The sequence below is a fragment of the Rhopilema esculentum genome, chromosome 11, assembly GCF_057945365.1.
Source record: "Rhopilema esculentum isolate cy_ngs chromosome 11, ASM5794536v1, whole genome shotgun sequence".
In the NCBI taxonomy this organism is placed as follows: Eukaryota; Metazoa; Cnidaria; class Scyphozoa; order Rhizostomeae; family Rhizostomatidae; genus Rhopilema; species Rhopilema esculentum.
The window spans coordinates 8,248,071-8,273,012 of record NC_142825.1 but is presented as its reverse complement, the minus strand read 5'-3'; the positions used below and the strand labels follow the sequence as shown (position 1 = coordinate 8,273,012).

At 35.9% G+C, this 24,942-nt stretch overlaps 2 protein-coding genes across 3 annotated transcripts in view; both read left to right on the top strand.

The window, feature by feature from the left end:
• Positions 1–634: 634 nt before the first annotated feature.
• On the top strand, positions 635–8,058 carry LOC135693911 (multivesicular body subunit 12B). Its single transcript, XM_065212492.2, has 9 exons — positions 635–773; positions 1,168–1,265; positions 1,738–1,924; positions 2,882–3,017; positions 4,098–4,232; positions 4,912–4,976; positions 5,742–5,803; positions 6,799–6,849; positions 7,298–8,058. Exons 2-9 carry the CDS (start codon positions 1,179–1,181, stop codon positions 7,346–7,348), a joined length of 774 nt encoding a protein of 257 aa, XP_065068564.2. The 5' UTR covers positions 635–773; positions 1,168–1,178; the 3' UTR covers positions 7,349–8,058.
• Positions 8,059–9,672: 1,614 nt separating this feature from the next.
• LOC135693907 (uncharacterized) overlaps positions 9,673–24,942 on the top strand; it is a 16,194-nt gene continuing 924 nt past the window's right edge. The window contains exons 1-11 of one of the 2 annotated variants that reach the window (XM_065212484.2): positions 9,673–10,020; positions 12,318–12,549; positions 13,443–13,657; positions 14,308–14,420; positions 16,086–16,185; positions 18,386–18,621; positions 19,389–19,567; positions 20,314–20,470; positions 22,687–22,867; positions 23,755–24,033; positions 24,760–24,917. In XM_065212484.2, coding sequence (XP_065068556.2) covers positions 9,780–10,020; positions 12,318–12,549; positions 13,443–13,657; positions 14,308–14,420; positions 16,086–16,185; positions 18,386–18,621; positions 19,389–19,567; positions 20,314–20,470; positions 22,687–22,867; positions 23,755–24,017 — 1,917 coding nt within the window. In that variant the 5' untranslated portion in view covers positions 9,673–9,779 and the 3' untranslated portion in view covers positions 24,018–24,033; positions 24,760–24,917. Of the gene's footprint in view, positions 10,021–12,317; positions 12,550–13,442; positions 13,658–14,307; positions 14,421–16,085; positions 16,186–18,385; positions 18,622–19,388; positions 19,568–20,313; positions 20,471–22,686; positions 22,868–23,754; positions 24,034–24,759; positions 24,918–24,942 lie in introns of those variants that run through there. The other variant, XM_065212485.2, reaches the window with a different exon arrangement.

Genomic DNA, 24,942 nt, shown 5'->3' with positions numbered 1-24,942 from the left:
ATTTGTTGCTCCTTTGTTACAATTTGTATGCATTCTTTACCTATTCCTGTATTCTTTATTCTAAAATGCTTAATTGGAAGGGAGACCTAGGATTCTATAATAAATTGAATACGAGTACGTTCAGAAGGAAATGATTTATTTTAGTATTTCAGATATCCCAACAGAAAATGGCAGAGTTAAAAGTGCATAGTTTTCATGATGCATATCATCGAAAATGACATTCTGTTGAAGGAAGCACGCCTTGCCCCTCTCACTGCTATGCATTGGTGATTAGAGTGATGCGGCCTATCTGACCATTCTCACTCTACAAAGGTAACCATTATCTCATCATAATCAAGTGTGCCTATTTCACACTGCTGTTGGTTGGCCTCCTAACCTTTTCTCACGCCCTGTAATCTTGTGCTTCTCGCATTTACGATACTCGTTCTACCTCGGCTGTTTATTTTACTCTTGGTCTTCTTCCTATTTTCGTTCCTTCTACTAGTTCAAGATTACAGATTACTTTGTTCTTTTCTTTGCTCACACTTAGTCTCCGACAGATTTTTTATTATCTTACCCAGGTTTAAGTATAAACGGACAGTTTTATAGCAAATGCCTGGGATAAATGACTTTTCTCATGAATGTTAGACAACCCACACACTCCAAAGATGTCCTGAGTCAGCAAGTCTCCTTTTGAAATCATGACGTCATATCATAGTTCTAATTCAATACAACAAAGTTTCAAGGATGCAGAATGTCAACGCATGAAGTCGAGAGAGTTTGGTGAAGTTCAGGTAGGAAAATAAAATGGTACTATACGTGAAGTGAATTACGGTTTACATTACATGTTATGCTGATCAATTGGGAGATTGAGAACCATTCTTAAGTTATTAGATCATCTTTTCTGCAGTTTAAAGTTTTGCTGCGACTTTTGGGCCTAAATTATGACAACCACATCTCAGTTTCGACTTATGTCTGTATGTTGACTTTCATAATATTGCGAATGTTTTTGAAACGAACCTCTAAGCATGTAGTCACTCATTCAAAACCATATGTAAGGTTATACGGATCAGCTTCTAAGAGGACCTTAATTCATTCGCTTCGTAACTTGATGTATCTTGACCAAGATTATTTACTCAACTTTGCTGTCTAATATTTGCTTCTACATAAGCATATTTCATTTTACAGAGTAAAGCAAAATGGCTTCCAATTCTGATCCAATAACAAGACTTTTCATTGTAACTGCTAAAGAGAATCTAGCACCTTCAAGAAACTTAATAAAGCTTGTAAGTGAAATTTTTATTTTTCAAATTAATTCAGAATTTTTGGTGCTGAAACTAAAACAATGCGAACATGAAATTACAATTCCACCTGGAAAACTCGACGCTCTAAACTTCAGTTTTGTTCAGTAAAAATGGTTACAATGTACCTATCTATCAATAATATATATGTTTCGAAGGAGATTTGAAGAAACCCTAAATTTGCTGTCTAGTCATGAACGCGTGTGTGTTTCACATTTGTTTACAATAATGATTGAAGTTAAATATGTTTAAAAAAATGTACATAATTACAACAAACAATTGAGTAAAAAATAATTAATTTTTTATCAAGGTCTATTCTAATTCTGGAAGCAAGATTGAGCTCTGTTGAATTGAGCTCAAATTAGTTTCTTGAAAACTTGAAAATTCAGACTTTGCCAGTTATCTTTATAGTCAAATTTTTCAAATTTAAAAATATTCTATGCTTTCTCCCTGTTAGCTTACATGCACTCAGAGGGGTCATGATGCAGATGTGTTTGAAAGCTCTTGGAGATACAAAGGAAAAAGATATTTATGTTATGAGAAAGATCCAACCTCAACATATATTATAACAGATCTTATCATCATAAAAGATGATGAGCAGGTTCCAAATGGATTCAGTGGTATTTTTTTGACTGAAGATACAAGTATGTTTCTCTATCCTTTTTTATACAGGTCTCATAGAAGTGATGACTCTAGTGAAGGCATTTTTCAACCCAGGCAGCTTTTCATCGTCTATATAAATTTGCATTACTTTCATGATATTTCTTAAGATCATTTATATTTATAAATAGATAACCTTGATTTTAATTGTTATATGTTTTTTACAAATTTAAGATGGGGCTGTCCAGAACAGCTATTTTGCCTATGCTGCTTGTCTGAAAAAACCGTTTTTAATCATCTCTTTTTTCCTTTTCTCTTTTTTCCCACAAAATTTTTTTGCTAGAGGCTTTCTGTTGTACTGAGCAAGTACAAAGTGTTGAAAAGGGCATAAGGGTAACTTGAAGAAAATTACTAAATTTTTTTAGGGCAGGGGAAAACTTCCACCATTGCTGTTGGGATCCTTACAATGATAAAACAAAAATCTTCTTATTTCTCAAAACCCAATAATAATTGTTTTCAAACCATTCAATTGTACTTGTACTTGCTTAATAATACAACTTGTATCTCTGGGCAGATTCAAAATATGGGAAAAGAAGGAAAAGTACTATGACAGAAAATGTCAGTTATCACAGTGTTTTGTTTCAAATTAAAATTTCTGTCATTCATAGGTATGTGTGAATAAAGAAAAGGTCACAATAGCAGCCTGCATGATGGACTCCAAGGAGTTTTTGCAGTGAAAAATCGATTAAAATGTAGCAAATAAGAAACACCACAATATGACGAGAATGAACAACAATAAATACACTTAAATTAGTGAAGGCTAATATTTTGCCCTGGTATAGTGATGAAGCTTTTGCTCTGATGAAGCCCTGTATGCCTGTGGGCGATTTATTGTTGTTCATTCATAGAGTATTACTTGTTATCATTCCTTTGTATGGATATCATAAATTTTATGACAGCCTAGAATATGTTTAATTCTTTTTTCATATTTATTTAAACAGAGGAAAAAGGCCTACGAAAGCATATTCTTTGTGTGAAAAACGAGGTCAGGAATAGTGCCACTAAAGGAATTGCCGAACTTGCATTGATAAGTCAGTCAAAAGGTGAAAGAGCAGATCCTACTTTCTATACCATCGCGTAAGTAGATTGAACATTTCTTTCATTGTTAGGCTGCAAAGCTAAACTGTTGGGAATTTCGCTCATAGTCAGTCTTTAATCTATGGAGGCTTAAGTTTATCTTTCTTTTCTTTTGAAAGTGATAATTATGTTGAATATTTTTGCTGAATGATGAAAGCATTCTTTTGAACAACAACTGATGTTGCATAGCTCCGAAAATATTTACATTTATCAAGTATTCAAATCATTTAAAGTGGTCATTTATGGATATTTTTTTCAATATTGCACAAAAATTTGATAAAGAATAGTGAAACATCAATTTTAAAGCACATCTAGCTTAGCAGCTCCAGTTAAACCTCTGACTACTGGCTTGATGAAACTTGGTATCAAACTTTTTTGCCGAGAAGTTGTAGCTTCCTTGGAAATCGGAACCTTTTCATCCATTTGCATGTCTTGTTTGATATAGTTTAGTTTTTATTTATCTGTCAGCTACCGAGTAACCAGTAGCAGCAGCACGGGGTGACTGAAGGGATGTGTCCCCCCAGTTTTCAACAGGATCAATTTTGTATTTTGTCCTATTTCGATGGGAAAATTTTGGCAACTTTGGGGAGGGGTAATATTTTGGCAACATACGTATTGTGATGTAATCCTATAGTTATCAGTCGGCCTTTACGTAACCAAAAGTTAGTCATGGGTCTTCCCTTCAAGTAAAATTGGCATTCCATGTTGGTAGAAGGGTGTTTTCTGGTGGTGAAAAGGACGTGGTCTAAATTTTTTTGCTTTGTCCACCCCCCAGAGCCTTGTGGCTGGCACTGCCAATGTAAGTAACCCATACTTCATAACCTCGTAGCCTACCAGATTAATGAAGATATTATTAGGTACTATCATAGTATAAATAAGAAGCGGTATATATGATTTATGAGGTACATCCCTGCACCCGGTTGAATATGCAACTTTGCTAACCGTAAAATTGAAGGAGCTGTTTGCAAAGAATATATCCATAATATGATATCAAATTATATAATGAAATTCTTCCCGCTCTGGAAAAGCTCTTTCAATTGTTATGTAACAGTTATTGTTTTACATGACTATTTTTTGCAGAAACGAAGTGAATGAACTTAATCTGACATTCAGAGTAGAGAGCTTGGTGCCTGTGCAGTCAAATGTTTTGCCCAGACCACAGTCTTCAAACAGAGTTAATGAAATGCCATTGCAGATGCCAAGGAATACATCTGGGTGCGTATTTGTGTTTAGGATATAAACTTCCACAGCACAAATTGAGAACTGCATAAGTGGCAAGGAGGAATTTAACCGCCAAGGGATGCCACAGCTGGGAAGCCGATCTGTTTTGGCATCACCAATAACGCTTGCACTTCATGCATTTCTAATGAATTTGAATACTTTCTACTCAGTGAAGAGAAATCGTCAAACGAATGGTAACTAAAATTCCTCAGGAGTAAGAAAAATAAGCTTCAGGCATGATTTGTCTGCGGTTTTTATATAACTTAGAGATGTTCCATTCAGTTATTGAGTTAAAGGGCAAACTTGCCAAATTTGTAAGTAGGAGGTGTATAGATATCTTTACTATCAAATTCTCTATATCCAAATGTAACTTTAATAAAATATATTTTTCCAAAATGTATATATTTATATATGTTAATGATTGCTGATAAAGTGAAAGCGAAATATACACATTAAAGTATGACATTGTTCTCTTTTGTATTACTTGTAATCACTTTGAAAGCATTGCTAACAACGGGCCTTTGCGAGCGTGGCGACGGTCCAAACAATGGCAGTAATTTTCTACAGATTAACCAAAATTGATTTTAGACAGTCTAAAAATGCATTATGGGATGCTTACGTAGCGCAATGGCTCATTGTTAGCAATGAGTCTTTAAGATTCCCTGTCTTTTAGGTCGTTCAACACAGGAAGCGTGCCACCCGCCCAACCTGCCGCTATAATGAAGAGTCCCGTAATTGGTAAGTTTATATAAATGTAAAGCTTAAATTTTTATAATCTCTCTTGACATAAGTAACAAAACCGTACCAATAAACTATTAATTTTCGTTGATTGTGCCGCTTGTCGTCTCTGTCTACATGCTTGTTCTACACGGGAATTTCTTTTGATTGTCCAATATAATTTTTGCTTGGTGAATTTTATCTCAAAATAATTTCCCCTCAATAGTTGTTTTAAGTAGTGTATGCTCATCCCTCAATTGACTTCAGTCAGGACTTCAAGAGTAACCCCTATGATCCTGCACCGTGCTTTGGTTCTTTTAATTTTTTTTATATTCCAGTTTTAAGTTTTCGAATATAGTCCCGTTGCATATAGACCCCCGAATGTAAGCCCCCCTTTCATAGGCTGTTATATCTACTTTATAATTCTTACCCTATATAACTGCTATGATATTCTTTATAAATGCCATAAAAACCGTTGCTAAGAAAAAGAACAGAATTGACAAGGTTTTTGAGCACAGGAACGGGTTACGTTAAGAAATCGTAAATTGACAGTGTGGTAACGTTGCCTCAGTTCGAAAAAAAGTTTCGATAAATGAGCTATGGTTTTGATGTTTTGACTATGATATTATTCAGTTACAATGGTGTTCAACCGTACAACTATCCCAAACATAAATTTGTTTGCGTTATAAGAAAGATTCTTAACCTTTTTTCAAATTACAATTATGCGTCAATCAGCGAAGTCGAATTCTTGCGTTTGCAATAGAAGCTGAATTACTTTTATTCTAGGTATTGAAGGAGTACCGTTTACAGTCAATCCAAAACTCAATTTTGATTCAAGAGCACAGGATGTAAGTGCTAGCCAAATTTTATATTTTCTTTGGCAAGATTATGTTATATATATATATATATATATATATATATATATATATATATATATATATATATATATATATATATATATATATATATATATATATATATATATATATCAAGGGAAGGATGAAAGTCTGATGAATGAGAAAGTTCGGCTAATATTGTAAATTATAATGTAATGTTGATATTTTGCAACAATGCAAGGGTCATTCTGAATGGGTCTTAGCGACATTAAAATTGTTAACTACTGCTGATCAGTGGGCTATTATGGGATTTGCCCAAATAAGGATTTCCCAATGCCCAATTGATGGGGCTTTTTTCTGGGCATTTCCAACATAGTATAGAACATATGTGCCAAATTTCAGCTTTATAATATTTTTGTCCGGGTTAGACTGTTTTTATATTTAATTCCACTACACTATTAGAGTAAAAAAGTTTGAAATAGTGAGTCATTCAAATGAAGCTAGAATCCTTGCCGAAATTAGTTGGAACACCTCAGGTTTTTTAAGTTAAAGAAATTGACAGAACATTCAATTATTTCAAAAGAACCAGCAGTGAATTGGTGGAAAGTACTGCAAACAAACTAACTCACTTTGAACATATGTTGTCAAGTACGAAAACGCATCACTCTGTCGTATAAACTGATGGCATCAGATTCCTCAAACATGCTTTGAATTTTGAGAGGGCCCGTATTTGTGCTAGATGAGGCATCTAGTTCGATTTGAAAATAAGTTGGGAATTGCGAAGGCAAAGTTTTGTTTGAATCTTTTATATTTATTTAACCGCGTTGTAGATAATGCTGATAATGAAAAAATAACGCTAGATTTTCTGAATATCTATAAATAACCACTTTCAATGGTTCGACTACTTGATGAATGTAAATATTCTTTGCCTTTGCAATTTCCTCTTCGCATGTAATCAATTTTTTATATGATACTTTTTCTAACTTTTGATTTTCTTACTTTTTTAGCCTATAATTTCGTCAATTCCATTTATAACAGTCGATGATATAAATAGACAGGTTTGTTGTTGTTTGAATCTACAGCTTATCGTGATATTTTAATTTCTTATCAAATGTGAAAAATTTCTTGTCACGTTTTTCCTGACTGTTACAAGTTTATTTACTTGCTCTAACTTGTAAATCTGTTTTTTTAGAATTTTTATGGGATTAAAGTAGACTTATGTGCAGTACATGCAAGCAAAACGGAGATTGTTTCTCCAGAGCTACATTATTTAGGAAAGGGTTTGGCCAATGAAATCATTTCTTAGGTCTAGACCCTAAAATAGTCTGAACTCTTCATCACTTATTTCATTACATATCATGGACTGGTTAGTGAGCTTCAGGTGTTGATCGTTTTATAAATATTTTCAGGTAGCGTTACATACGTAGAATTTCTTGAGATATCACTAATGTTTGGAGCTGCGCAATAATTAAGGTGGCTTTTGACACTAAGCTTTATATTTTGCAGTACCAGTATGACTTCAACCTCGAGAATGAAACAGTTAGAAAAAGTACGTGAAAGAAGGTTTTTCGATTTGCACTTATCAACTGCCAAGACCGAAGCTTTTGGAGAGCCTGTCTGTCTAAGGCGTGAATTAAGAAAAACAGTGACAAACCGATGATTGCTTGTATGGTATGAAACAAGAAACTTTTGTCAAGTAAAAGATCAAGCAAAAGTTGCATAGCCATCGATTGAAATTGCAGCTTTGCTTTTAGAATTCGTATTTTTGTCTAAGATACTGGAAGGATTTATCAACTATTATTTGGCTACATCTGTTTGGAACATTTACAAAATACAAAGTTCTATGAATAACTTGAACATTTTCTCCTCTCCCTCGGATCTCCTTGTGATTTGTATATATTCTTGGTTTAAAAAAGTCATTAAACCTTTATTCCTAAGCCTGAACAACTCTGTTCGTGCGTTATTTGAAGAGATTCCAGCTGGGTGACACACATTTGATTTTTTACAGCCGAATTCGGCATTAAACATAACTAATAACAGTCTTTTGGCACTCCAAGTACACCTAAATTTATGAACAGATAATGGCGAAAACCTTCGCCCAAAGAAAAACGAAGCTACACAGTATAAATATCAAGAATTAATATCTTTTGCCAACTTTGTTTTTGTAGAAAACTGTTATGTGATCGCTACTCATAGCATTAAATAAATACGTGTGACAGATATTCAAAACAGCTTATTTTGTTGATATGTTTCACAAATTATGTTCATATCTGTTTCTTTTGTTTTTGTTAATCCTCAAACTACATCCGCAGCACAGTCAAATTCCGCTAGTTTGTCAGCCTAGTTTAGAGGTCCAGGCAGAATACCTAACTATACAGATGCATGAGTCGCCAGAAAGACCGTTTTGCATAAGTATCCAATTGCTTGAAGGACTGCAACTTTGCGACTTTTTCTTCTGGCTCTACTGATATTGCTTCAAGAAGCTTGGTTTGAAGATTAGATGATAGGTTAATTCTATGTGCTGCTTAAGCCTTCTTTTTCCATAGACGCAATACTCGTTAGCAGGTATACCCTTCAGTTTCCTTTTGGGAGATCTCTATAGAAAGGGCTTTATTGCTTAATGGTGCTTGACACAAAAAAACCTAGTGGCAAACCTACGCATTTCTTCTACTTGCTCCATTTTCTCTTCGCTTCTGTAAACCGTGCAAATTTTGCTATAGAAAGTACACTCATTAATGATGACCATATTGCCTTTGACATGCAGCCCAAAAAGTTGTTTTTTAATTTAAACTAACATTTTTTACCATTCCTGTTAAAGTTCAGGCATTTTTTATGGTATGAACAAGGATAAAAGTATGTATTTGCAAAGAGCAAACGAATCTAGATTTATATCAAGCATTTATCAAATTTATTCACGAAAAGGTTGAGACAGGTTACTATAAAAATTTCCAAGTTTTAGGTGATATACATGTTTTCAATTTTATAAGAAACTTGGATCAGCAACAAGTGCTAAAATTTTCTTAATTTTGCATCTAAATTTGGCGTTTTAGTGCTAAAATTTTATTAATTGGTTTCTAATTTCGGGACCTAAAATTGCCTTATTGTTTTGAAGTTGTGCATTTTGAAAGAATATAAGCGGCGCAGATTGTCACAAAAAACCATGCAGATCAAAATCAATCTTTTTTTTAAAAAATTCAACAAAAGAAAAACATTTTCGAATCTTTTCAAAAATGGAAATTTTACAGCTTCTTATTTTTCTTGAGCCAAATACTAAAGTTTCTTAAATTTTTGGGCATCCTGGTACGAGCTTCTTTTAAATAAAAACGTGTACTCTTTTAATACAATTTTTACTAGGCAGTTTTTAGAATCAAATTTTATGATCACTCCATGGATGTTTCGTACATCTTGGTAGAAATCCTATATTTTTGTCGGTAAATTTCTAGAAATTCTTTGGTTTTGATGGAAATCTAGTACGCTATTCAAATGAGTGAATTACGGATGTGGTCATATTTAAAGATCTTCAAAATGGATGTGCTGCAACTTTTCGTTTACTTGACAGCGATGCTGGAAAGATGAAGGGAGAGGGGAAGCTGCCCTGCCCCCTGTGCACTTGACAAGGGAAAAAGGGGTACGGAAGAAATTGCCTTTTTGACTGCTGTCTAGTGTCCGGAGAGTAGCAAATGTTCCATGTCCATTATGCAAATAAATTTCCTATATAAATATCGGGGGATGTCACACCCCATCTCTACACCCCTCAGTTAATACGCCCCTGGCAACATCATTACATTTCAATTGTTACCTTCTCCCTATAAACTTTTGCTGAGATAAGCGAAATTCAATAGCGCTTGTGGCCGTTCATTGTTCAAAATACTTATACGAGGCTGACGCGAAAGTTGCTTTGCGTCGTACAAGGACGTGGTCTGTGGAAGAGTAGTAGCTGAAACTGTAGCAATCCGGCTAGTCCAGAGTTGCACAGGGAAACTTAGCGATGATTACTATACAGTTGAAGACCATCGCCACCATCTCCTTTCTACAGTGCTTGATTCATGGAGTGCTTTGTCTGGTTTGTCCTAGCACATGGCCCCCTTATTCAGGGCCTCCAATACCGAACATTCCAGACCACTTCTCGAGCGACATGATCACTACTGACATTGTTAATGGAGCTACATCCTACGAAATGAAAATTGAGAGAATGTACGTAGATGCAAAAAGAAAGCTAATGGCAACAGGTTGGTTCGTTTTTTGAATTGTTTCTATTGATGCATCGTCGTTTGGGTGCCCTAGTGTGTCATGTGATCGTGTTGTGCTTCCAACCACCTTTCATAGGCACGACGGAATTTGGGTGCTGATGCTCTAGCCCCCTAGGTATCGTTGTCAGAAATTTCGTGTTTTCAATCCCCTGAAAGACTGTCTTCTTCCATCTTCCTTTCGGAAAATCGGAGGCCTGAGAAGCCACCAAAATGAAAACCTGAATTTCCACAGCTCCAAGTCAGTTTTACAAACCATACTTTTTGCAACGACAAGAAGCTCGTAGTTTGTCGCAAGCGGGGTACAAAGGCCTCATGAAATTCTTTGTCGAAAAGTGATTATTCAGTACTAGAGAGTAAGATATTTCAAATGCAACGCGCATAGTTTTCACCTGACGCATTTCTTGTGATTGCAACATGCAATGACTTCCACTCTTGCTTTTGTTCTCATTTTAAAACTAGAGGCTGTATCCTGCTAGAAATAGGTAAACCATTTTAATTCTTGTAAATTTCAAAGATGGTTTTTTAAATTTGCCAAACATTACTTCAAAAGGTAAAATTTTACTTTACAAATGTTATGCATTTGAGTGCAAAATTCAGAAATTCAATCATTCATTTTTTTGAGTTTGAAAACCCATCAGTTTTTGCTATGTTCATTGTTGTTGAAACCTGGTATTGATAGCTATTGTGCTCAAGGGGGATGATCATGTCCTGCTTGCATTTCCCAGTTGCCTTAAAAGTGGGAGAGTCATCCTTTATTTGCTTGATTACATGGTAAAAATCTCCTCGTTCTGCAGGGGCGGATCCAGAACTAATTCTGACTGCCGCACGATGAAGAGGGCGCACAGAAAATTTTACCTTGCCATGCCCTCTAGTTCTTCAGAAACGTCCACTTTGAGATAGCATACAGGGGAACTGCCTATAATTACACTGATAACTATGGTAATCATTTACACAAGGTTGCCAGCACTTCACCTGAAGAACATGTGCATTTCAAAACGACTTTGCTCAAACAATCCATAATTGCCCCCTAATTCCCTTGGAGAGATTTTAAATTTATTGATGGGAGAGTCTGGGTATGGGGGTTGTTGCCCCCTTTACTCAGACAAAATTTTAAAACTTTTATCGTTTTGCAAAAAAGACCCCCTGCACAGATCTTCCAACGTTGCTGACTGTTTCAGTATTGTTTACTACAACAAAATGCTAGGATCTTTTTATCAATTAGATTGACTTTTATAAAAAAAACTTGCTATAACAAAACAAAAACGGGACTGTCGGAAAAAATAAGAAACTTCAGTACCCTTGAGTGAAAAATTAAGAGAAGTTAAATGTTGAAAAAAACCCAGAATACTGAAATTTCATGAAAATCCATGAATATATCTAGCTCTGGTTAGCATAAAACACAAGCCACAAAATATACTTCCCTCTTCAATTCAAAGTAAAACATTAGAACGGAAGCAAATCTCCTGACAGGAATGTCTCAAGCATCCCGAGCATTTGAAAACCTAGAAACGTTGACCAGTGTTACTGTTTGCAGACGCGAAAGTCCTGCCCCTGCCAAACAAGTTCTATCGAAAAATTTCCTAACATGAACAATCCAAAAAGGTATATTGAAGTTAGCAACAACATAATGAAGAAAATTTGAAGAAACAAAACAATGATTTTTTAAATTTCCCGAAGCATTTAGAAGCCGGAACTAAAGAGGTGCCAGAATCTATCAACTCAAAAATTTTGCTTCAAATGAGTCAACATAGACAAGAAGAAGTGATATAGAATACCTCCCCTTGTCTGAGTCTGATAATCTGAGGAAAAGTGGCCAACTGAATTTTCTTCAACCAGGTCACGCAAATACAACACACTGGCACTTTCGTTCGATGTTTCTTTTACGTAGTAGTTCGCATTCCCGCCAAACAAGTATAAGTTAGGCCACTGGATTTCAAAGCTTCAAAAGTAGTTTTCTGTTTCAGCCTTAACAATGCTATACAATGTGCAGCGGTCCCCATCGATTGTGTGGCACTCAAAAGCTTTTGTTATTTGCCTGAACAACATTGTGTAAACTGTCAAATCGATTGTGTTTCCTAGATATCGATTGTGCAGCATCTCAAAATTCCAACAATGGCTTGTGCAGCAGTTCAAACTTCTGGATGCCGCACATTGTTCCTATGGCCGCAATGCTGAGTTTGCAATTTTTGTAAAACTATAGGGTTATAGGTTCACTCCAGCCCCTTATTCTATTTTCATTGTCTTGCTAATTTTTGATAGGCTGTGTTTTCCACTAGAGCAAGGTGGAGATTTTGAAATTGGAGGAAGGAAAATGATAATGGATCACAACCGGAAACAGGCTATGATTATTTCAAAGAAGAAATGCAATGTTACAAGTATTTCAGACATTCCACTTGATGGATTAAGGCCATATGGAAATAACGAATTCAGCTCTGGGAATCAGCTTTTTCGCTTTGGTAAAGACTATCACCTTGTTTACAATGGAAATTTTAGCTATGAAGATAAAGTGTAAGAAGAACTTTGTTATTTTACTTTTTCTTTGCCCAAAGTTGTCTTTTTACTCGATTGCAATTTCCTTAGCTGAATTGTGAAGGACATGAAGGAATTTTTTATTCAGTCCTTACTCTTCTGGTTTGAAAAAAGGGAAATTTTTTTAATAGTTTTCAGAATGTTTGGTTATCTCTAAGTAGATGTTTGTTTATTACCACTAAGGCAATATCGTTTTTGTTGATTGGATAAAAAATTGATGCCAGATTCAAACTATTGACCTATATCAGCCAGAATATAATAATTCACCCCCAAGCCATCATATAGTTTACATTCTTAACTTCTAAGTAAAAGCTTTTTGAGATCCCTACTTTGCATAAAAACATTTAGCATACAGTGAATAACTTAGATTTGAGCCAAATAATTTTTGTAAAATTATTTGAGTTTAATAACACTGAGGGTTAATGTGTCAAAAAGGGTTTAACAATCAGATATTAAATAATATTTGTTAAACCCTCATTCAATTCACACTGAAAAACTTTTTTCAAAATGTACAAGAAACTTTACCAAAAGCTTATCTATTTGCCTATCAATAAGTCAACATTTCAATAATGCGCTGCAGCAATTCTCATTTCTGTCTATCTTTTAATCAGCGTGTAATAATGCAGATAAAATAAGATATTGGTATAGAAGAAATGAAGTTTCTTTGTTCTTGGGTCTATGTATTCATTTCTGATACCATTATTTGTATCAATTTTTTGCGATACTTGCTGCCAAAATTTTGACCTCAAGTTCAGAACTTGCATTCAGAGACGGTAAGAGATTATTTACACACAAGTATGTAGATTACATAATGATTTGAATAAAATATTGTTGAATTGTGCATAAATATTTAACAAGATGACAATTCGTAGATTGGATGCTTGGACAGAATGTCTGCCTGCTCTGGGAAAGGGCAATGACTTCAACATATCTGTGCAGTACCTTTTCACCAAGAAAGATTCAAAGCATGGCCAACAGTTCTTTGGATTTTCAGCTGCAGCGTTAACTAAAAACCAGACTATAATGGTAAAGTTTGTTAACATGAACCCTGGCACTCCTTCACCAGAGCATTTGCAGGTGCCAAATGGTATGTTTAGTTTTCAAAATTGTCTCTTTAGCTCTATGGTGCTTAGTTAAAACTCATAGACTCCCATTGTTGCCATCTGGTGTGGTTTGTTGTTGTATTGTCTCATTTTTGGGCTTGTTTTTAAGCTTCTGACAAGGCACCTATTCCAAGGGGAGGGCAGCTATCAAAAGCTGTGATCTGCTGCATGATGTCCCTATTAAATAAGAAGTTTTTAAAATGTTTTGAAAATGAATGGTATTAAGCATAACATGTTGTAAATTATTTTTTAACTTTTCTTCATTTTAACACTGCATTTTACACTTTACTGTCCATGTATTCTATTGGATGGAGGTGCTCATTGCTATTTTTCTTCACAACTGAGAGCTAATTAAAAAAGATGCAATTCTTCAGCAGCGAACTTATTTCAGATTTGCTTGGCTCTTGTTATCAACTATATGCTATTGAAAAAACAGCCCTCTACCCAGAATTGATGCTTTATCAGCCTGTTATGAACAATTGTACAGCTGAGACAAATATTGTTGAAACAAGTTTCTTTAACGCAAGGCAGTCCTGTTGGCTTTTTAATCGCAATTAAAAATGCTGACATTTAAATCTTTTTCAAATTCAACAATGTCTTTGTCTTTTTTCACAGTCCTTGTTTATCTTTGCAGATGTCTTTTGTAATATGACAACAACCAAGGTTCAATTACCCCGGTTTCCCGACGAGTTTGAAATGAATATTGAAGTTCTTATGTTATCTAACAAAACTGGCTTCAATGCTCGGGTAAGTAATTTATGGATCGAAACGACTGTAATGACAGTACAATTTTATTTATAGTTTACAGCATAGGTTTGACAATTTTTGTTATGCAGATTTAGGATTGTATGTAAGGAATATATTATGACTTGGCAGTCCTTATGTCAATGTACAAGGGTAGAAAAAACTGAAACAAAATATGCTTTGATCAATTATAGAGGGTATATGACAAGTAAGACGCAATATATCTTAAAAGACTGAAAGATTGAGGAGTGTTAAAGGTTTCCAGAAACAGAATTTTACAAAAATAGAACAGAAATCATGTGTTTGCTAAACTGTATGAGAATAATAAGTGCAACCAACAACAAGTTGTTGTAGTTAACAACATGTAAAGGGGATGTTAGTAAAACAGGTAACAAAAGAGTAAGAGTAAATGAGTAAGGTATTGTTCTCCTGAAAAGGGATAATTGTTCAATCATCATCATTGTTTGGATGCCATATTTAATTTTCCCATGTCTTGGACTTGTGCTGATACTCTTCCATCTTTGCTATCATGCCTTCCCTTTCATTGACCTTCAGGTCTTTCAGGTCTTCTTACACTCACCCTATCTACGTTTTCTTTTGTCTTCGAACCGGTCTTTTTCTTGGAATCTCTAATTCTTCCTCCAATTTCAGTACTCCTTCATTCTCCCTTCTAACATGCCCAAACCACCCTAGTCATCTCTCTAAAACCGCATGTCTTCGCCGCTTCTTCACTGGATATCCTATCCTGCCATTTAACTCAAGCTATATCCCGAAGCACCTTTCTATCACAGTTTCAATACATCCTTAGCTAATGCCGTTTATAGGCCACGATTCAACCCCATAAAAACGGATCTTATACATGCTTCGCAGACATTGCCTCAGATCTTAAAAGAAAAAAATTTTATCTAACAAACTGCGCAGCCTCTCTCAATTTCTTCCATGCCGCTGCTACTCTAGTTCTCATGGTTTTCTCTGCCTACGCCTCACTGTCCACCATATCACCCAGATACCAAAACTCGTGAATCGCCAGCTTATCAAATTATAAAAGTAAGATCTTAGTTGGAGCTCAAGCAAAGAGTATAACAACTTCTTCGCGACATCTTTAACAATGGGGCGGCTTACTTCTGATAATTTTCATTGTTGCATGTTGAATTAGCTTTTATTTTGTAGCTATTTTTATGCGCCTACGTTGAATAAATATATAATTATAATAATAATAAAAGTAAAAATGACGGGAAACGATCAAACGGGAGGCTTCTAAGTTACCCACTTTTGTCGGAAGGGATCATGACTTAGTCGATTTGTAGAAACGTATACAAAACATGCTTCAGACAATTTGTTTTTGATACTCTACCTAAGATTATTAAAACACGGGATATGCTCTTGAAACTGCCTATTCCTAAAAGTGGGAAATCCAAACCTGATTGAATACTTCGTGTGATATATTTGCGGAACTACTTAGTGCAGTGCTTTTGTTTTTTGCTAAGGAAGGATGTTTTTACAGCCATACATATCATAGCTCAGATGTGTCTGAGAGTTAATGTTTGATTACAATATAATGCTCTATGATCGGATAGGGGGGAGGGGTATTCGTAAGCCTTTATTAAGTCTTTTTGCAGTCAGATGTTTTGTTTGCAATTTCTTAGACTACTAGATCTTCCGTTGTAGGATTACATCGACACTAAAGAGAAATATTTTAGGTCGGATCATCATCACAGAGAGAATGGTGTTTTTGTTCCAGTCCATGAAATTCATGACTTTAACACAGGTATTACGATCTATTTCTGTTGCATGTTGTAGGTAAATCTCATGCAAGCATTTTTACTCAAGAAAAAATTCCTTTTCAATTTCAGCCTTGCTTCTACCGTAAGTTTGGCGACGCTTTGTTGTTATGTGCTTAAAAACATTAGACAGACAGCCCTCGTTTTTCTATCATCCAATTTTGTTATTGTGACTTGGACTTTTCACTCTCGTGCTAAGAAAATAATCCTTAAACGTTTTGATTTGGGTATTTTTATTTTCATATTGTTAATAACTTGTTGGTGATAGTCCGAAGGATGCGTCCTTGTTAAGCGTTTCAATAAAGAGATTGCTTCTTGCAGATAATTATCGCGTACGTAAGGAAATTGTTTCATGGTCTGGTCGTGTAAATCTAAAGCTACAGAGCTTTGCGCGCAAGTGAATTGGTATACACCAATGAAATTCATTGAAGCGGTATATACATTAACAGTAAAAAATTTCGTCAGATAAATTTTCGGCGGGTAAACTTCGTCGAAAAAAATTTCGAACAACTTCGTCGTGACAAAATTCCGTCGAGGATTTTGTCACAAAGATATTACCAATAACACAGAAATATGGTGCAAAAGCATACAGTTTGCTTCATATTCAGTCCCATAGGTACCGACCCCGTGGAGACTTTGGGGCTTGAGCACCCGTTCGGAATTGGTCTTGTCCTCCCAGGCAGCTTTTTAACAGAAAAACATTTCAGGAAAATCAAAATATTTTCTCAGTTTATGCCAAGAGAGATTATTTTAGCACTCAAAGAGTCTTTACTCTCTATCTTTATGGTATGAAAGTTTATTAACAGAGCATGATTAAAAGTATGTGTATAAATAAAAGTATAGGATTCGGAAAGGATAAGACCATCTCCAATAGGAAACGTTGGCCTGGAAAGTTTGCTTCCAGTAGAGTTCAAAATTTGGGTTGGAAGTTGAAAATACCTTAAACGAATGAAAGAAACAGAGCAGTTGAATATAAAAAATAGAGGTAGATTCCTTTGAAATTGGTGACAAAGACAGTTAGAGCTATTTTTATCAAACGAAGTTAGTTCAAGAACCGACAATGATGATGATTATTATTATTATGATGCTGACGATAATAGTTATGAAGACGATGTAAAGGAGGATAATTGCGAAGTTGGTATTGACTAGGTTAAAAGGGCTCATAAATTTGATTTCTGACCTCACACAATTGATTTTCTATGCGATTTCTCAAAAATCTTAAATACAAAAAAATCCTCGTGACCAAATTTCGTCCCATTTTGAATTTAGTTGAAGAAAATTTTGTCAAAATATTTGTCCGAAATTTTGTCACGACGAATCTTTTTGTAGTTAATGTAGCAACTATCTAAATGGGGGTATTTTAACATTAATTAGCATAAAATTATTCACCTGGCCCTAAGAAGAGGAAGGAAGAATCTGATGAAAGGGATTCTGCTTACAAAGATATTGAAAAGTACTTTGACAAGAGACAACTTTCTATCTATGCAAGACTCTTCAAAGTTTTCTCAAGAGAAATCACACCTTTTATTTTGAAGAGAAATTTTTTTAAGACTGAAAAATAAATATACATACACTCACAGAATTGAGTAAGTTCACACGCGTTTCTTCTCCGCTGATGCCATTAACATAAATGGAGCTGGCTACGATAACTAGTTTTCGTGCATCTTTCATTGAAAAAAAAATCTGTGAGCACTGGTTGAAGTTGATCTGCTGTGAACACATATTTTGGAACGAACAGTGAATACAAGACTAGCTTGAAAGCTGCCTAAAATTCTTCTTAGGTATTGTAAGCTGCACATTGCTGTTTATCATTAGTCTTTTTATACATAATTTTTGCTCAAAATTTGGTGAAAGGAGGAATACCCTAAAAAAACTTGAATTCTCTTCTTGCATTTTAAGGCATATTGTGTTGAAATCATTATGACACAGATAATTATACAGGCACTGAGTTGAAATTATCTTGGGGAAGATTCGTCTTTTTGAACTAGTTGACATTTGATTAAAATCTCTTGCGCAACCTGCCTAATATCGTACTGCATGAAAATATAAAAAAAAACGTAGTCAATTTCTCAAGACAACTGCCGCTAAGCATGCCGGTTGCGCAAGGGCCTTTATGGCCTATGTCTTTATCATTTCACCCAAACCATTTTCGAAGAAGTCTTGATAATAAAAGATTCATCTTTCCAGGTATAATGTACACCATTGATGTCAACACGTTTGATTGTAAAGTCAAGCCACTGAGTAACCGTAGTTGGGATTCAGTAGAAACGGAAGACCACCATCATATTCGTATGAAAACCACCAATGAATTCATGGGAATTGATGGGCAAAGATATATTCATGAAGGTTTTACGACCGTAAGAGGGATACCTGTGGATGTGTTTTCAAATATGATGCCTAGTAGGAGACATCCTGGGCAAATGGTAGGTTTCATCAAATAATAGCTGAACTCTGAGTGAGATCATGTCTATAAACAGATAACTTGATGAGGTATTTTACTTTTATAACTATTAAGCCTGAAAATAACGCCATGGAAACTGTAAGTTTGATAACTTCCCACCTTGAAATGACCTTATGTACTTACGTGCTTTAAGTTAGCATCTGCAGATTATAAGAGAAGGCTTGCTGAAAAATCTTTCGAAACCCAGTCGTCTTTATTAAAGTATTGTCTTTAAGGTCTCCCCACAAAGACATTTGATGCAGTTCCCAAAAGATGCCTTTTTGAGTAACTCCTGCAGTCAATTCTGCATCGTTGCCAAAGTACATAAGATGAATGCCTTCGATGCAGACCGTTAAGCATGTAATATTTTTATGTAAGGTCCACTTTAGTCCCATCTTTTATTTCAAATACTTATTTAAATGTTTAGATGCAGGTGAGGGTAGCCGTTGGGGGATAACCCATTTTGAGAGAAATCATCTGTGCATAGGATATGCCCAAAAGCTTTGCACGACCAGTTTCGCGATAGGACTAGAAATACGATCAATGCTCCGGACAATACATATGCCATCTTTTGTCAGAGGATTTTTCCCGGATTTCCCCCAGTGATTTTTAATCAAAGTTTCCACCCTGGCGAGCTTTTCTAATTGCATTTCTGAACTACGTTTGTTTCGTAAATAGTAGAATAGCAGAGGGGTTTGTTAAATTTGCAACATTATCAATGGTTGACTTTTTTGTATTGTTTATTAACAGGTTTTGCGAAAGTGGTATTTTTCACGGCCTGACTGGAAAATTGGTGGAATGGAAGGACCTTTAAATGACACTCGCGTACCGGTTATGTTAACATGGGGTCGTGATGGCCGAACAAGCGTTATGAATTTCTTTAACTATGATCCTGTGGAAACTGCTAATCACATTTTATGGCCACTACGGTGAGGGGTTTTGTAATTTTAATCTACGTAATAGGATAGTACTGCTGTCCAACTTGAAAGGCAGTGTTTTCGCAGAAGCAGCATGCTTTTAGGGGTATCGCTTGGTTTAAACCAATCAACGTACGTGTACGCTTGGTTTAAACCAAATCAATCAACAAATAAATAGTTACAAATCACTTGATAAATCATAGATCACAGTACAGCTGCATTCGTGTTCGTCAATTTCTTAAAGAGCATGCTTGCAACTGTGATCTTTATGCAAAAGCTGCCTCTACTGCATCTGTTTTCACGGAGACCTTTTCAATTCGAACTAAATACATGTAGTAGACTGTGAACAACACTATACCAGGGAGGGGGCCAAGTCAATGTCCCCTGAAAGCAAAAGGGGCAAAACAGTTCAAAGATGTATTTCAAAGAATTCTCGCCAACTCCCTGCGAAAATCGCAGAATTACTCGAGACAGAATATTTACTGTCTCATAAAGGACTCGGTCAATATAGGTTGATGCTGTTCTCATAGTTTTAGCTCCTGGGCATAGATAATTGAAGGAAATGACAATCTTAAGCCAAGTTCAGAGTCTCGGATGGGCCGAGGGAGGTTTGTCTCTCCCAAATAATTTGCCTTTGGTCTATCTGGCATGCTACCACTGCTTTCTTGGAGCCTCTTTCATCACACAGTTTTCATAGAGCCCTTTGTATTTTCTGTCATCGGTTGATCAATTTTACCAAACAATATTTTCCTTTCTAGTGCATGCTATTTGAACAACCGGCATTACATGTACTTTCGACTTAGTGGCCAATACGATTCGTTTGGTGCTGAACATCAAAGATCACTTACAAATTCAATACGCAATTCATTGGCTAAAGCAGCTGGTATCAGTAAACTTAGAGTGTCATCTGTCTTGGTATGTGCGCTGAGAGGTATTCTAGGCCTCTGCTTTTTTACGGTCAAATGCTTAGTTAGACGTAGCACACCGTGATTTGATTTATTCGAATTACGGCATGCACGTGGCATATGAAACAAGAGTTTGCTGTGTATATGTCAATGTCTTAGTCTTAGAGGTTTGTTCATTCAAAGAGTTAAGATTATACTGCTATAGAATAACCAAGAGGGTTCTGTCGATTAGATTCAGTGGAGGAAGGCCTAACGGGTAAACACCCTAGAATAGGATGGAGATTTTCAAATTAAAGGGCCTCTCCAGCAAAATTTTGCACTTGCATTTTATTGGCTAATCTAAAGGATTTGAACCTGCTGATCACGAATTCGTTATTTGTTTTTCGATATTTTTTTACAGTTTGTGAGATATAAGCTCTTGCATTTCGATAATTGAATGGAATTAACCGACAAAACTTTTCGGTTTGGTGACACTGTGACGCAATTTTGACGTCACTGTGCCTTCGTTAGTCTCGCCTCAAACCGAATCGAACGACGGCGATTCGCAAATTGAACACTGCAAGTGAAGGTACTCTCAGTTCTGTTCTACCGGCTTTTAGTTTGAGCATTTCAGACACCAATTCTGAAGCCTTTATTGTTCATCGTTTCTGGAGAACAACTGAAGTGTCAATTGCGATTAATTATACGCGAAGGAAGAGCTGGAACAGGAAACCATAGCTTTATGGGCCTTTACAGGTGATTAAAACAAAGTCATGACACAGCATGGACATATTCCGACCCGCATACTTAGAATGATTCTAAACATTTATTATTTTTCGATCCTAAAAATATCCTGCTGTAGATTTAGATGCAGTTATCAACGCGTGACCATGACTCCTTCATGCTTCGGTGGAAGAAATACGAAATTCATGGCGAACGAGAGCTGCACATTGTGACGTCAGAATGTCACCAAACTGATTCGGCTTTTGTCGTTTTTTTCTCGGAAAGGTGCAACTTTAAGCCTTATAACTTCTAAACTAATTGGAATTTTTCAAAAACAACGACTTTGGCTGGAGAGGCCCTTTAAACAGTTTGTAATTAGCTATTTGACGACTTCTCTCTGCCACGCTCAATTTTTAACTTCTGTGCATTCATGTCTGACCCTTCTTTGGTTGGACCTTCAATGGCATTAAGATATGAAAATGCTTGTTAACAAAAGAGGATTCTTTTTCAACATGACGGCTAATTTCGCTTCAGAATTTTCTGTAACTTTTTTTGTCACCATAGTCTCTTCCTTGGTTTTTCCTTGAGTCCTAGGAGGATTACAGCTTAAAATTTTTACCATTATTTTCTGGTATACGTGATGCAAAATTAAAACTTTAGATATATTTATGATTATGCTTTTTTGATATGTTTAATGCCCTAGTAAATACAATATCAAAGAATTGTTTTTCCACTATTCTCACTTTCAGTACGTTGAAAGGGGCTGGGTCACCTAACCTTAAACAAAATTTTTGTGCAGGATAGTCTGCATGTCAGAGGAATTTGTTATCAATCGTCAAAGCGAAGTGTTTGAGAAAATGGCAGGCCGTGAATTCCTGATGCTCGCAGCAGTACTGCCAAGACTGAATCATTCTTAAACCATCGTTTTCAGCAATGTATACTGTTTGTGAACCTGGGCATGCACATATAATGTCTCTGTGCTGTCCCTTCCGCCAAACAGCCCGTAAGGCCGTTCACTTCTTGTGTTCCCACTGCAGTATAAATATCTTCTTTTTTGTGGATTGATCAATGAAATGATGTTGAAATATAGTTATAAAATTAATCTTTAAGATTTTGGCAATGACAAAATAATTTTTGGTAACAAGGACTTTAAAATCTTCTCGATGCGCTGCGATTCTCTGTCCTACCAAATCTCACTTCAGTTGCTGTGATGGATTCACCCAATCCACAACAGCAACACAACAACATGGTCCTGCGGTCTTGCACGTAATCCAATCCCTTTAAGGAACCCTGTTTCAAAGCGCCTTGTTTTCACATAGGATGAAATACTAGGAAAGTAAAAGTGCGGAAAAACTTTCATCTCGCATCCTAAATACTCAGCCGTCATCCATTTTTGAACTGCGCATAAAGTCTCTTTTAGGTGCTGTCTTTCTGAGTTTTTCAAATGAAATGTTTCTTGGTCTCTATTTTTTCTTAAAAGTTATTTTATACCATTTCCTAACTTTTCTTCCTATCGTTTTGTAGATTTTCAAATCCGGTTATGGAGGTGTTGTTGCCGTCCGGGTTTATGTGCTAGGGCTTCCCCCTGTCAAGGGTTCGGTCCTAGTTCTGCATCCGAAACACGAGCTACCTTTGAAGACTGCAGTTGACCGCATACGGGATTCAATCACCTCTGGAAAATTCAAGGTTCTCGTTAATGTGAAAGGTACTTTAACATTTTATTCATGCTTGACTTTCATGTTCTTGTACGTGCTTGTGCTTGCTTTTCCTGTCCTCATCCTATTCCTTCATCTTTTATTGCACCCAAGCCTTGTCCCAAGATACACAGTTCACTTTGAAAAGCCCTCAGTGCCGTTGATTTTCATGGTATTTTTGCGATGTTCACCCTAAAAAACTTTCCCGTTGTTGAAAATATAGCTATTTTTTGCAGATGCAAGCTAGGCATACCAATAACTTTATGCTCATCCTTAGAAACAGACTGGACCCCTTTTCTCTGACTGTCATTGTACTTGAAGACCCCTAATTTTGGCAAACGACAAATTTTAAACTCTATTACACTTTCTCTCAGACACCCTACATCTTTTGAATGCCTTTCGGAGCATCTCCATCAATATGTGGTCATTTGATATATTTGATGCGAAACAACCATGATCCCTGTACATTTTCTCCTGTTTTTGATGGCTCCGATTTCACTGCAAAACAATCTCTTTTTGAAAATTAATGTCATAGGTCAGTTTTATACCGCTTGTTTGAGATATCAGGGCGACGCAAAAAGGGTATAGAAATCATCGGATTGCATACACGGGACTGCAACCCTGTAGTCGCCTTTCCGTAAATCCACCCCAGTTTTATAATGTATATTCTCTCTGTCTCAGAATATCCCTAGTGACAGCTATAGGCCTTCTAACGATACTGGTTTTCCCATCTACCATGTGGTCATTCATAAAGGATTCTATGGCACGTAGTTTTGTTGCTTTCTTATTTATGTTATGTCAGTGCATGATCTTAGCCAGATCAACTAAAGAGGTGCGCGTGTCCTTTTTTATGTTCATTTCTGTTTATTTTTCTCAAAATTTTGTTAATCCGTTGCAGATGCTACTGGAGTCAAGGTTAAGTCACTACCAGCGCAGAAAGATTCATATTATGATGTGTTTGTCGATGGTCCAGACCCACAGCCCCCCAATAGTGTTAAAAAAGGCAAGGCAGGAATGGCTGCTGGAGCAGTTGCGGCGATATCAATCGCATTTATCGTGATTGCGGTCCTTCTTACGGTCGCCCTGATGCACTTCATTCTCAAAAGACGTGGAATTCAATTGTTTCAATATTCAAGGCACTCAGATGACCCTACTGCATAGACCTTCCTTCTACAAAGTGAGTTTTCCTTTAAGGTATATTTACAAGATTTAGGCGACGATTAATGCCTGTAAATGATTTCAAAATTGTAAATTTTTTGTCAGTCTCAATCGCATAGAGGGCTAGATAATCCGCTATACTTCTGGCTGTGAAAAATTGTAAAGTGAAAACTTTTAGTTACGAAATTTTATACGAAAAGAGCAACCATTCGTGTCTATTGTTGGGCACAGAAATGCCTTTAGGTCATGAAGTCCAAAGGTGCTTTGGTGGAAATATGCACCTGTAATATATATTTATACATACTAGAAGACGTTTAAGCCTATCCCCTATCTGTAGGCATTGAGAGCAAAACGTGGAACTAAGATGTAGTTTTTCTTTTGTGGTTTTCATCTTGCAAAATACTTTAAAGAACTTCATGGAAATAAAGCGGTTGCATTAGTTATCGGCCTGAAGCCAAACAGTAAGCAAAGCCATTGCTGTTGGTAACAAAGACTGTAAGCAAAATCATCCAGAAGTTTTGTTTTTATTGCGGTACATGAATAGCAATTGGCACCGTATATCTATTGATATCGTGTTCTGCTTCCATATATCCATCATATTTTAGGTATTCGTGACGTCATATTGCAAAATATTTCAGTAAAACAATGTTAATTTTTAATATCAATGGGTATTCGAGGTGTAGTTTATTTTGATATTGTTTCGGATATAGCCAGTCTAATTGTTTGTTTTATCAATTTTCCTTAGTGAGAAGAGACGGATTATCGATGAATTCTTGCCACAAGTTAAAATAAAGGCACATAATTAACATAATTAAATACTACATAATTAAGTTTGTTGTATTTTCAGTATAACGTGGGATGTGATATCGCCTCACTCAAAGACTAGAATGATAATTAGATGTTTATTTGCCATAAGTTTTTGGAATGG